The sequence below is a fragment of the Tinamus guttatus genome, unplaced genomic scaffold (genome assembly GCF_059628265.1).
Source record: "Tinamus guttatus ecotype Peru unplaced genomic scaffold, ASM5962826v1 Tinamus_guttatus_pri_ptg000166l, whole genome shotgun sequence".
NCBI lineage: Eukaryota > Metazoa > Chordata > Aves > Tinamiformes > Tinamidae > Tinamus > Tinamus guttatus.
Genome location: NW_028288700.1, coordinates 287,798 through 300,822, shown reverse-complemented (window position 1 = coordinate 300,822; position 13,025 = coordinate 287,798). Strand labels below are relative to the sequence as shown.

Below are 13,025 nucleotides of genomic sequence, written 5' to 3'. Positions count from 1 at the left end.
CGAGCCGAATGCGGGGCAGTGGCGAGCGGGGCCGAGCGCCGCCGAGAGATCCCGATTGGCGCCGAGCGCTGCCGAGCGGCTCCGGAAATTGCCGAGCGGCGCCGATCCCGCAGTGCAGGCGGCACGTGCCCGCGCGCGAATGTGTGTCAGTGGGGCAGCGCGGGCGGTCACGTGCGCGCGCCGCATGAGCGCGGCCGCGGCGATGCCCGCGCGCGCCGCCGCGCGCCCCGGCCCCGGTACCGGCCCCAGGACCGATACCGGTACCGGCCCCGGCCCCGGCCCGGCCCCGCCGCGCCGCCCGCGGCCCCGCCGCGCCGCCGCCGCAGCACCCACCCCGGCCCGGGCAGCATGGAGAGCAACGCGGGTAAGACACGGGCGACACCGCAGCGCCGGCGACACGGGGACGCCCTGCGCTCCCGGTCCCCATGCACGGGGCGTCCCTGCACCGCGGGACCCGCTGCGCCGGGTGCACGGGGTGTCCCTGCACCCCCGGTCCCCATGCACCGGGTGTCCCTGCACCCCGGGACCCGCTGCACCGGGTGCACGGGGCGTCCCTGCACCCCCGGTCCCCATGCACCGGGTGTCCCTGCACCCCGGGACCTGCTGCACCGGGTGCACGGGGTGTCCCTGCACCCCCGGTTCCCATGCACCGGGTGTCCCTGCGCTCCCGGTCCCCATGCACCGGGTGTCCCTGCACCGCGGGACCCGCTGCACCGGGTGCACGGGACGTCCCTGCACCCCCCCGTCCCCATGCACCGGGTGTCCCTGCACCCCGGGACCCGCTGCACCCCATGCCCTGAGGACTCCCGGTGTCCCTGCATCCCGGGACCCCCCCGCTTCCTTGCCCCTTAGGTGTCTTCACACCCCCGTGCTCCCTGCACCGGACAAACCCGGTGTCCCTGCACCTTGGGGACCTCATGCACTGGCAGCCCCGTCATCCCTGCACCCCGGCCCCCCCTGCACCCCGGGGACCCCCTGCACCGGGTGTCCTGCACCCCGGCACTGGGAACACCCGGCACGCCTGTTGTTGGCACTGCGGGACGCAGCACCTCAGGGACCCCCCACACCCGGGGACATCGCAAACCCTCGGACACCACCGGCTATTCCCAACCTCCCGCCCCGGCCCCTCGCTGCAGGACCCCAACGCTGGCAGGGGACATACTGGACATATATGGGGGTCTTGGGGACATCATGATGGCGAGCGTTAGGGTCTTGGTGACATCGTGGTTGTGAGTGTTGGGGTCTCAGTGACATCGCGCTGGCATGTGTCATGGTGGTCGTATCCCAGCGGTGGGTGTCAGGGTCTTGGTGACATCACGGTGGCCCTTGGTGCTGTCTCAGTGGCGTGACATCATAGCGGTGAGCATCAGTGTCATGGTGACGTCACACGGACATGCATCAGCACCTTGCTGACATCACGGTGGCCTGTGCCAGTGTCCGGGTGACATCACACCGGCGCATGGCGGTGCACGGTGGCATCATGGTGGTGTGCGCTGGTGTCTGGGTGACATGCTGGTGACATCATGCTGGTGACATCACGCTGGCCCTGGTGGTCCGGTGGTGGTCACGCGTGTGAGGCAGGGACACGCGGCGCTGGCGCCATCGTGCGCTCGTGGGCGCGCTTGGGGACGTGACACGCGTGTCTGAGCGCACACGCGTGTGCATCGGGTGACAGCCCCCCCGCGGCCGCCGTCCCCTGGCGCCGCCTCTGCTGTGACATTGACCCAATTCGCTGGTGGCCAGGGCGGCGTGGCGGGGGGGTGACTGCGTGGGTGGGGGGGTCAGACCAGGGCATCCCCCTCCCCGCCAGGAGTTTCCCATCCAAACCGCATCCCAAAGGAGCCCGGTTTTGGGGATCCGCATCCCGACGCAGCCCCAAAGGAGCCCGGTTTTGGGGATCCGCATCCCGACGCAGCTCCGGCCTGGAGCATCCCAGGTTTGGGGTGTCCCCCCCACCTGGACGCCTGGGCCCTCGCTGCAGCCCCTGGGGTGCTCGCTGTGACCCCCCCATCACCCCTCCCTATTGCACCCTATTGCTCTGCCCCCCCTGTTGCCCCCCTCCCTCGGGCACCCTATGGCTCTGCCGGGTGCTCCGGCCGCGTGCGGGGCCGCCCGGGTGCCACGTGCGCCCTCCCCGGGAAGGGGACAGGGAGGGGACAACGGGGCAGGGGGGGGCAGTGTGGGAGCGCGCGGGGGGCCGGGGGGACACTGAGGGGGGGCTCAGGAGGGGCATTGGGGACCCTATGGGAGGCATTGGGGGCAGCATGGGGGGTATTGGGGCACTTTGGGGAGCAACAAGGGGATTTTGGGTGCAGGGGGGCATGGAGGGGTGCAGGAGGGACCCCCGCCCCCCCGGCAGCCGCACGCGGCCCCGTGCGGGGGGGCCCCTGGGTGCTGGCCCGGCCCCCCCGCCGCCGCTCAGCCCCGTGTCCTACTTTCCGGCGGCACGTGCGGCGCCGGCCCACGCTGCCCGCGGGCGCCCGCGTGCGCCACGGGGCACGTGGGGGCCGCCCCGACGCCAGGGTGAGGGGCGCCCGGCCCGACGCCTGGGTGAGGGGCGCCCTGGGGGGGCGGGGGGGGACACACCAGGGTAAGGGCTGATGCAGCCCTGAGGCGACGGTGAGGGGCACCCCGGTGCCGCGCGGGGGGCGAGGGGCCGCTCAGCCCCGATGCCAGGGTGAGGGGCACCCAGGTGCCACGCAGGGGGACGAGGGGCAGCCGAGCCCCAATGCCAGGGTGAGGGGCACCCAGCCCTGACGCCAGGGTGAGGGGCACCCAGGCGCTGCGCGGGGGGTGAGGGGCAGCCCAGCCCCGACGCCAGGGTGAGGGGCACCAGGTGCTGTGCGGGGGGGCGAGGGGCAGCCCAGCCCCGACGCCAGGGTGAGGGGCACCCAAGCGCCTCGCAGGGGGTGAGGGGCAGCCCAGCCCCGACGCCAGGGTGAGGGGCACCCAGGCGCCATGCGGGGGGCGAGGGGCAGCCCAGCCCCGACGCCAGGGTGAGGGGCACCCAAGCGCCGCGCAGGGGGCGAGGGGCAGCCCAGCCCCGATGCCAGGGTGAGGGGCACCAGGTGCTGTGCGGGGGGGCGAGGGGCAGCCCAGCCTCGATGCCAGGGTGAGGGGCACCCAAGCGCCTCGCAGGGGGTGAGGGGCAGCCCAGCCCCGACGCCAGGGTGAGGGGCACCCGGGATCTGCCCCGAGCCGGGGGGGATCCTCTGCTCTCCCGGGACACCCGGGGCCGGACGCCGCGATGCCGGCCCCCCCGGTGACCCCCCCCAACCTGTCCCCCCCAGGCGGTGTGATCCTCTACGTGGGCTCCACGGCGGGGAGCAGCCCCCCCCGGGGCAGCCCCCCCGGCGGCCGGGGCGCCCCGTTGGCGCCGCTCGCGCTGCCCCCCGCGCTGGAGGGGCTGGCGCTGGCCGAGCTGGGGGCCCCCCCGCCGGCGCCCGCCGCCCCCCCCTCGCCCAAGGGGGCCTTCCCGTTCCCCGAGGGCGGCCGCTGCCCCGGGCCCGGCCCGGCGCCCCCCGCCGCTGCTCCCCGCGCCGGCCCCCCCAAGCCCCACGGCCTCGCCGGCGCCTTCGCCAGTAAGGGGGGGCCCAGGCGTCCGGGCTGCCCGTGTGGGTTGGGGGGACCCTTGAGGACTGAATGGGGGGGCGGGGTGAGGGGGTGAGAGGAGCCTGGGGGGGTGTCTGGGGTGTCCTGGGGGGTGCAGAGGGGTCTCTTGGTGGCCGCGGTTTTTGGGGGGTGTCCCTTGGGGTGCAGATGGTTCCTAAGGGGGTGCAGGGGGATCCCTGGGGGTGCAAGAGGGTCCCTAGAGGGTTTGGGGGGACTCTGGAGGTGCAAGAGGGTCCCTGGGGGCTGCCTGTGGGGTCTGCGGGGGTTCTGGGGGTGCACAGGGGCCCCTTGGGGTGCAGGGGGCCCCGAGGAGGTCACTGCACTGCAGGGGGGTCCATTGCAGTTGTTGGGGGTTACGGAGGGTCCCGTGGGGATATGGGGGTCCCCGTGCCGCCGGGGGGGGGGTGCTGAGCCCCCTGTGCCCCCCCCAGAGACGGGGGGGATGGTGCTGCTGTGCAAGGTGTGCGGGGACGTGGCCTCCGGCTTCCACTACGGCGTCCACGCCTGCGAGGGCTGCAAGGTGGGGGGCTCTGCGGGCCCGGGGGGGCGCTGGAGGCTTCGGGGGGGGCTCTGGGGGCCAAAATGTCCTGGGGGGTCCTGAGCGTCCCTGTGGGCTAAGGGGTCCTGAGGGGATCCCTAAGGAGGGCAGGAGGACCCTGAGGGGTCTGGGGGGGGATCCTAGGAGGGTCTAGGGGATCCCGGGACTGAAGGGTCCCTGGAGGTCCAGGGGGATCTCTGGGGTCCTGAGGGATTTGGGGGGATACTGGGGGGGGTAAGGGGTCCTGGGGGTCCCTAAGGAGGGCAGGAGGACCCTGAGGGGTCTGGGGAGGCGTCCCAGGGGCCTGGGGGTCCTAGGAGGGTCTGGGGGTCCTAGGAGGGTCTAGGGGATCCCAGGGACTGAAGGGTCCCTGGAGGTTCAGGGGGATCTCTGGGGTCCTGAGGGATTTGGGGGAATACTGGGGGGGGTAAGGGGTCCTGGGGGTCCCTAAGGAGGGCAGGAGGACCCTGAGGCATCCCAGGGGGGTTTCCGCGGTCTGGGGGCCCTAAAAGGGTCTGGGAGGGGCCCCTGGGGGCCAAGGGGTCCTGGAGGTCCAGCGGAATCCGGGGGGTCCTTAGGGAGACCTGGAGATTCCCAGGGTCCAAGGGTGGCCTGGGGGCTCCTGGGGGTCCCGAGAGGCTCCTGGTGGGTCTGGGGGCTCCCTGGGACCCGCGGGGGGGGCGGCTGACGGCCCCCCCGGCCCCCCAGGGCTTCTTCCGCCGCAGCATCCAGCAGAACATCAGCTACAAGATGTGCGTCAAGAACGAGAACTGCCTCGTGGTGCGCATGAACCGCAACCGCTGCCAGCACTGCCGCTTCAAGAAGTGCCTGGCCGTGGGCATGTCCCGCGACGGTGCGTGTCCCCCGCGCGTCCCGCGGCGCCCCGTGTTCCCACTGCATCCCAGGGTCCATCTCTCAGTGCAACCCAGCGCTCCCAATATATTCCGGAGCATCCCAGGGCCTTCCAGCGGTCCTAGGGCATCCTGAGGCTCCCAGTGTCCCCCATGTCCTAGGGCATCCCAGTGTTCTCAGTGCATCCCAGTGTCCATCTTCCAGCGCAAGCCCAATGCATCTGAGTGTTCCCGAGGAATCCCAGTGCTCCCAGTGCCAGTATCCATCTCCCAGTGCATCCCAGTGTTCCCAGTGCATGCCAGTATCCCTCTCCCAGTGCTCCCAGTGTTCCCAGTGCTCCCAGTGTTCCTAGTGGATCCCAGTGTTCCCAGTGCATGCCAGTATCCATCTCCCCGTGCTCCCAGTGTTCCCAGTGCATCCCAGTGTTCCTAGTGCATGCCAGTGTACATCTCGCAGCACATCCCAGTGCATCCCAGTGTCCCCAGTGCATGCCAGTATCCATCTCCCAGTGCATCCCAGTGTTCCCAGTGCATGCCAGGATCCATCTCCCCGTGCTCCCAATGTTCCCAGTGCAGGCTAGTATCCATCTCCCAGTGTTCCCAGTGCATGCCAGTATCCATCCCTCAGCACATCCCAGTGTTCCCAGTGCGGGCAGGGTCCATCTCCCAGCACATCCCAGTGCATCCCAGTGTTCCCAGTGCATCCCAGTGTTCCCAGTGCATGCCGGTATCCATCCCTCAGCACATCCCAGTGTTCCCAGTGCATCCCAGTGTCCCCAGTGCATGCCAGTATCCATCCCCCAGCGCATCCCAGCACATCCCGTCGCTCCCGGCCCGGCGGGGGGCACTGACGCCCGCCCCCCCCCCGCAGCCGTGCGCTTCGGGCGCATTCCCAAGCGGGAGAAGCAGCGGCTGCTGGACGAGATGCAGAGCTCCCTGCAGCGCCTGCCCGAGGGCCCGGGGGGGCCGGCGGCCGAGGCCCCCCCCGGCGCCGACGGTGCCGCCGCGGAGGCCATCGGCGCCGTGTCCCGCGCCTACCGCGCCATCTTCGGCAGCGTCGCGTGTCCCCCTGGCGAGACCGGCTACGGCCCCCCCCGCACCTGCCCCTGGCGGCCCCCCGGCCCCCGCGGCATCGTGAGTACCCAAAAAGGGGCGAGAGCACCCAAAAACACGGCCCTATGGGGCGGGGGGCCATGGGGAGGGACCCAGGCGTCCGAGACCGCCCCCCCCCGCCACTGTCCCAACAGAAGGGCACCCGGGGTCCGTCCCTTGGCAGCCCCATGGGGAGGGCACCCAGGGGTCCCTGTGCTCCCCAGGCTCTAGCGGGGACACCCAGGGCTCTGTCCCTTTCTAATCCCTCGGGATGGGCGCCCAGGTGTCCATCCCTTCCAGGGCTCTGTCCCTTCCCACTCCCACAGGCTGGGTGCCCAGGCGTCCGTCCCTTCCTAATCCCTTGGGATGGGCGCCCAGGCGTCCGTCCCTTCCCAATCCCTTGAGATGGGCACCCAGGAGCTTGTCCCTTCCCAGTCCTTCGGGATGGACACCCAGGGGTCCGTCCCTTCCCAATGCCCCGGGATGGGCACACAGGGGTCCGTCCCTTCCCAGTCCTTCGGGATGGACACCCAGGGGCCCGTCCCTTCCCAATGCCCCGGGATGGGCACACAGGGAACCATCCCTTCCCAGTCCTTCGGGATGGGCACCCAGGGGCCCGTCCCTTCCCAATCCCTCGGGATGATCACACAGGGGCCCGTCCCTTCCCCATCCCTCGGGATGGCCCCGGGCCCCGCGGGTGCCGGCGCGGCGGCGCGGGCGCTCACGCGGGCCGCAGGCCTGCCCGCTGAACCGCAGCCCGTGGTGCGGCGCGGGCGGCAGCCGGCAGCAGGCCTGGCACGACTTCTCGCGCTGCTTCACGCCGGCCGTCACCGGCGTCGTGGAGTTCGCCAAGAGCATCCCCGGCTTCCAGGCGCTGGCGCAGCACGACCAGGTGCTGCTGCTCAAGGCCGGCACCTTCCAGGTGAGCGCGCGGGCGCCGGGCACGGCGTGGGTGCAGCTCGCTGCGCGCTTGCAAGCAGCCCCCGTCTCTGCAACGTTTCCACTGCACTGCAGCGGTTGCAGGTTCTGCAAGCGCGCAAAGCACGCCGCATGCGTCCTTGCAGAACCCGCAACCGCTGCAAGCGCTGTGCTTGCGCTCCCCCGGCGCGCATGCAGCGTGCGTGCCCACACCTCCCCGCCTGGGCGCACGCGGGCTTGGGCACCGTCGGCGTGCGTGCACCGCCGACGCGCTCGCCGCGCTCCCCGCAGGTGCTCATGGTGCGCTTCTCGGCGCTCTTCCACCCCGCGCACAAGGCGCTCACCTTCCTCAGCGGCGACACCTACGCGCTGAGCAGCCTGCGGGCGCTGGGCATGGGCGCCCTCCTCGACGCCATGTTCGACTTCAGCGAGAAGCTGGCGGCGCTGGCGCTCGACGCGCAGGAGCTCGCGCTCTTCATGGCCGTGGTGCTGCTGTCGGCGGGTGAGTGGCGCCGCGCGCGGGGACGCGGCGGGGAAGCCCGCGGGCGCTGACGGCCGCCCCGTGCCCCGCAGAGCGCGCGGGCATCGCGGCGGCCGAGGCGGTGGAGGCGCTGCAGGAGACGCTGCTGCGGGCGCTGCGCGCGCTGCTCGCGCGCCGGCGCCCCGACGACGCGGGGCTCTTCGCGCGCCTGCTGCTGCGCCTGCCCGACCTGCGCAGCCTCAACCGGCAGCACGCCGAGAAGCTCCTCGCCTTCCCCATCGAGCCCTGAGCGCCCCCGCGGACGGGCCACCGGGCTGTCCCCTCGCCCCGGGACGGGGACGCTCCGCGCTCCTGGAGATGCTCCCGGGATGGGGGGTGCTCCAGGGTTGGGGACGTCCCAGGGACAAGGACAGCTGGTGGACTTGGAGATACTCTAGGGATGGGGACACCCCAGGGACGAGGATGTCTCGTGGTCCTGGAGAAGCTCCTGGGACGGGGACACCCTGGGGACGCCTCGTGGTCCCCAAGGACAGGGACACCCCAGGGATGAGGAGGCCTCAGGAGATGCTCCTTGGATGGGGGTGTCCTTGGAGCGAGGACACTCCATGGCCTAGGAGATGTCCCATGGAGGGAGACACCCCAGGGACAAGGACACGTTGTTGGCTTGGAGTATAAGGACATCCCAGGGACAAGGACGTCTCATGATCTCGGAGATCTCCCTGGATGGGGATGGCCCAGGGATGAGAACACGCCATGGCCTCGGGGGTGCTCCTGGGATGGGGACACCCTGGGGACAGGGACGCCCCACAGCCTTGGGGATGTCCCCAGCTACAGCGACACTCGTGGAGATGGGGACGCCCTGTGGTCTTGGGGATGCCCCAAGGATAAGGATATCCCATGGCCTTGGAGATGCTCTAGGGTGCCCCAGGGATGTCCCACAGCTTTGGGGACACTGCTGGGGACGGCAGTGCCCCAGGAACAGGGGCCACCCATAGCCTTGGGGACACCTTGGGGGTGATAGTGCCACCAGGTGGCAACACTGGATGGCAATGGCACTCCGATGACGATGCCACCCTGGAGATGGCGGCACCATAACGATGACGATGCCCTGCGGCCTTCAGGGTGACCCGTGGCCTTGGGGACAGTCCAGGGACGATGGCAGCCTGGTGGCCATGGCACCCCTATGATGATGGCACCCCAGCAGTGGTGGCATCCCGGGGATGAGGGTGGCCTGGGGACGTGGCACCCTGGTGACGACGACACCCCCATGACGATGACCCCGTCCCGGCCGTGCGTCCCCCTCGACTCCCTCCTGCCCTGCCCACCGTAGCCCCCAGGCCAATTTGGGCCGTTTTGGGGCTTTTCGGAGCTGTCCCTCCTTCTCCCGGGGTTGGGGGCAGGGAGGCCCCGAGGGCCCAGGCGTCCGGGCCCCTTTGGACACGTATCGGTGCGGGGGAGAGGGCGAAACTTTGCACTTTGACGCCGGGCGCTGCTGCAGAGGGTTTATTTTTTGTTAATTTTGAAGTGCAATAAAGGAAACGTTCAACGAGAAGCACTGGAGGGTCCCGTGCCTGTCCCACGGCCACCCCATGGTCACCCTGTGGCCCCCACCACCACACCCAGACTCTAGTGTCACCCAGTGGCCCCCACTGCTGCCCCACTGCCATTTGATGGCCCCACGGCCACCCCACAGCCCCCGGCGTTGCCCTAGGACCACCCCACGGCCCCCACGTGTGCCCATGGCCGCCTTAGGGCCACGGCGACCCCCACGGCCGCCCTGTGCCCCGCAGAGACCCCCTCAGAGCCCCGTTTGCGCCCCACGGCAGCCATGACAGGCCTTGGCCTGGACCCGTGCGGCCACCGTAGTCACCATGGCAACGCGGCCACCGCAGTCACCATGGCAACGCGGCCTCCTGTTTCTCATACCCACCCCCTCCTCCCGCCGGGTGGTAGCTTTATCGGGGGGGGGGGGGTCCCATAACCCCCCTCCCATATGGGGGGGGTCCATTTTTTTTGGGGGGGGGGGTGTAAAGATGGTGAAGGGCGGGGCGAGCGCGGGGGTTCCCCGTCACGTGACGCCCGCCAAGATGGCGGCGCCTGCGGCGACGCGGAAGCGGAAGCGGCGGCGTGGGGGGGGCCCGGGAGCGCGGGGCCTCTCCCCCCGCGGAGGGGCCGGTGAGGCCGGGGGTCACCCGGGGGGGGGGGGAGCGGGGCCGTGGGGACGCGTGGGGGGCGCGAGGGGGGGCCCGAGGTCACCGGGGCCGTGGGGACACGTGGGGGCGCGAGAGGGCTCGGTGGGGCTGGGGGAGGCGCTGAAAGGGACCCCACGGGGGCCGTGGGCTCACGGGGGGAGGGCTGCGTGGGGGCTCATAGGGGACACGGGGCCGTGGGGACCTATAGGGCCAGGGGGCCTATGAGGGGCGCGAGGGGCCCTGGTGTGAGGAGGGGGCTGCCGGGGGGAGGAGGGTGACACGGGGCCAACGACAAGGGGGAGGGTTGGGGACAAAAATCCCCGAGGTGACAGAGCCGCCCCCCCTCGTGCCGTGGGGACAGGGGGACGTCGGCTGCGGCAGGACAGGGTGATTCCCCGTCCCTGGGAGCCAAACTCATCCCGTGGGACCATCCCGACGCTGCGGGCTGCCCCTGGAGCCGAGGCCACCCAGGTGAGGTGGGGACAGGGGACAGGGCCAGGCGGTGGCACTGGCTGCCTGCCCAGCCCCGCTCTGCGACTACATTCACCGCGTTTTATGTATTTTGTTTTCAAAGTTGTCCAGAAAGATCTGCGAGGGACAGGTTGGGAATAAGGATGGGGAATGGGGATGGTGTCATGGGGCCGGGGACAGGCAGACCCAGGACGCCATGGAACAGGGAACACAGAGATTTTAGCTTTTGGAGACTTTTTTTTTTTTTTTTTAGCACTTCTGGTCAAACATTTGGCTTAGAAACAAAGCAAATGCCCTGACAGAGGGATCTTCCACCCAGAATCCCAGAACGGGTGAGGTTGGAAGGGACCTCCGGAGATCGCCTGCTCCGACCCCCTGCTCAAGCAGGGCCACCTGGAGCAGCTTGCGCAGGATCCAGGCGGGATTTGAAGGTCTCCGGAGAAGGAGACTCCGCAGCCTCCCTGGGCAGCCGGTTCCAGGGCTCCGTCACCCTCTCAGCCCGGTAGTTCTGTGTCTCCCGCGCGGATCTCACGCCGTTTTCCCCCCGTTTCTCAGGATTGTCGCGCTCGCCCCTTCCCGGAGATGCCGGCGCCGCTCTGAGGCACCATGTTCTTCGCCGCCTACGCCGCCTTCGCCGTCCTCGTGGCCGTGTGCTCGGCCTTGGAGCTCTCCGCCTGCCGCTCCAGGCTCGCGGGCAGCGCCTGCACCAACCCGGCTTTCCTGCGCTTCCAGCGGGATTACTACCAGGTGTATTTCCTGGCGCTGGCCGCCGACTGGCTGCAGGGCCCCTACCTCTACAAGCTCTACCAGCACTACCGCTTCCTGGAGGGGCAAATCGCCATCATCTACGTGTGCGGTTTTGCCTCCAGCGTCCTCTTCGGGCTGGTCTCCACATCCCTGGTGGACTGGTTGGGCCGGAAAAAATCCTGCATCCTCTTTTCCTTGACCTACTCCATCTGCTGCCTCACCAAACTCTCCTGGGATTACTTTGTCCTCGTGGTCGGGAGGATTTTGGGCGGCTTGTCCACGGCGCTGCTGTTCTCCGCCTTCGAGGCGTGGTACGTCCACGAGCACGTGGAGCGCCACGACTTCCCGGCGGAGTGGATCCCGGCCACCTTCTCGCGGGCCGCGTTCTGGAACAGCGTCATCGCCGTCGGCGCCGGCGTCGTGGCCAACTGCGTTGCGGAATGGCTGGGCCTGGGGCCGGTGGCCCCCTTCATGGTCTCCATCCCCCTCCTCATGCTCACGGGCATCTTTGCCATGAAAAACTGGGATGAGAACTATGGGAAGAAGCGGACGCTCTCCAAGACGTGCATGGATGGCTTGAAGTGCCTCCTCTCGGACCGGCGCGTCCTGCTCCTGGGCACCATCCAGGCTCTGTTTGAGAGCGTCATCTACATCTTCATCTTCCTCTGGACGCCTGTGCTGGATCCTCACGGCCCCCCCTTGGGCATCGTCTTCTCCAGCTTCATGGCAGCCAGCATGGTGGGCTCTTCCCTCTACCGGATTGCCACGTCCAAGAGGTACCACCTGCAGCCCATCCACATCCTCTCGCTCTCCGTGCTCATGGTTTTCTTCTCCCTCTTCATGCTCACCTTCTCCACCAACCCTGGCCAGGAGAGCCCTTCCGAGTCCTTCCTGGCTTTCTTGCTCATCGAGCTCTCCTGCGGTCTCTACTTCCCCGCCATGGGCTTCCTGCGGCGGAAGGTGATCCCGGAGAAGGACCGGCTGGGGGTGCTGAACTGGTTCCGCGTGCCCCTCAACCTGCTCGCCTGCCTGGGGCTGCTCATCCTGCACGACAGCGACTACAAGACGGGCACCAGGAACATGTTCACGGTCTGCTCCGCCGTCATGGTGCTGGCGCTGCTCGCCGTCGTCAGCCTCTTCAGCATCGTGCGGAGCAGCGCGGAGCTCCGCGTGCCGGCGCCGCAGGGACAGGCCGAGCCGTCCTCGCCGGGTCCCTGAGGATCCCAACGTCCTTTCCGAGGTGGGACCGAGCTCACCCAGAGCGCGCCGGGGCCGAGACTCCCGCACCGGCTGTGACCGTCAGCTCGCTGCTGGCTGTAGGAACACCTCCACCGGCGACAACCACGTCAGTGAACACCCGGCCGACCGGTGATTCCCAAAGCATCCCAAGCCTCTCCTCCTTCCCGCCTCCTGCCCGGCCGGGTGCGCGAGGTGCCGGTGAAGTTCTGGGAGCGCTTGCTGCGCGGCGCCAGACTCCGGAGAGCCGGAGTTGTGCGCGGAGCAGGCGCTGCCGGCGGGTTATCCCGGCTGCTCCAAACCCGGCAGCTCCTCCTCCTCTCCCGGCAGCCGCCGCCTCCTCTGTCGTTATCATTTTTTAAGCAAATAAAAACCGTTTCCTCAGACCCGCTCCCCCCGTGCGGTTCCTGCCGGGAGCCGGCCGCTCGCTGTTGCGCGCTTGACTGTTCACAGCCGCTTCCACGGGCGCTTCCACCCGTTCCAAGGGTAGCGAACACCGTTCCGCTCCCACGTGCAAGCTCCCTGTTGTGCAGGAGCCCTTGCACACCCACGCTGTGCACACACGCTGCAGCGGGCGCTGTGCACGCCTACAGCCTGTTGCACGCTCGTGTGCGTGCAAGGGTGCTCTTGTATGCGCATGTGCGTGCAAAGGGCGCTTTTGCATGCTCGTGTGTGTGCAAAGAGCTCTTGCACGCTCGTGTGTATGCAAAGGGCGCTCTCGCACGCTCGTGTGTATGCAAAGGGTGCTCTTGCATGGTCATGCTCATGCAAAGGGTGCTCTTGCACACTCGTGTGCGTGCAAAGGACGCTCTTGTATGGTCATGTGCATGCAAAGGGTGCTCTTGCACGCTCGTGTGCATGCAAAGGGTGCTCTTGTATGCTCGTGC

At 69.4% G+C, this 13,025-nt stretch overlaps 2 protein-coding genes across 2 annotated transcripts; both read left to right on the top strand.

The window, feature by feature from the left end:
• Positions 1-341: 341 nt before the first annotated feature.
• LOC148595012 (nuclear receptor subfamily 1 group D member 1-like) lies at positions 342-7,783 on the top strand. Its single transcript, XM_088522790.1, has 8 exons — positions 342-364; positions 3,291-3,581; positions 4,044-4,132; positions 4,859-5,003; positions 5,873-6,135; positions 6,830-7,015; positions 7,303-7,513; positions 7,585-7,783. Exons 1-8 carry the CDS (start codon positions 349-351, stop codon positions 7,779-7,781), a joined length of 1,398 nt encoding a protein of 465 aa, XP_088378916.1. The 5' UTR covers positions 342-348; the 3' UTR covers positions 7,782-7,783.
• Positions 7,784-10,731: 2,948 nt separating this feature from the next.
• On the top strand, positions 10,732-12,120 carry SLC61A1 (solute carrier family 61 member 1). Its single transcript, XM_010222850.2, has one exon. It carries the CDS (start codon positions 10,762-10,764, stop codon positions 12,118-12,120), a length of 1,359 nt encoding a protein of 452 aa, XP_010221152.2. The 5' UTR covers positions 10,732-10,761.
• The last annotated feature ends 905 nt before the right edge of the window (positions 12,121-13,025 follow it).

What these genes read in the sequence shown, in the direction of transcription:
- SLC61A1 (XM_010222850.2), top strand. Translation starts at nt 10,762, where the DNA reads ATGTTCTTCGCCGCCTACGCCGCCTTCGCCGTCCTCGTGGCCGTGTGC.
- LOC148595012 (XM_088522790.1), top strand. An exon ending in CCTCGCCGGCGCCTTCGCCA is followed by an intron (nt 3,582 to 4,043) that starts GTAAGGGGGGGC and finishes TGCCCCCCCCAG; the next exon opens with AGACGGGGGGGATGGTGCTG. An exon ending in CGTGGGCATGTCCCGCGACG is followed by an intron (nt 5,004 to 5,872) that starts GTGCGTGTCCCC and finishes CCCCCCCCGCAG; the next exon opens with CCGTGCGCTTCGGGCGCATT.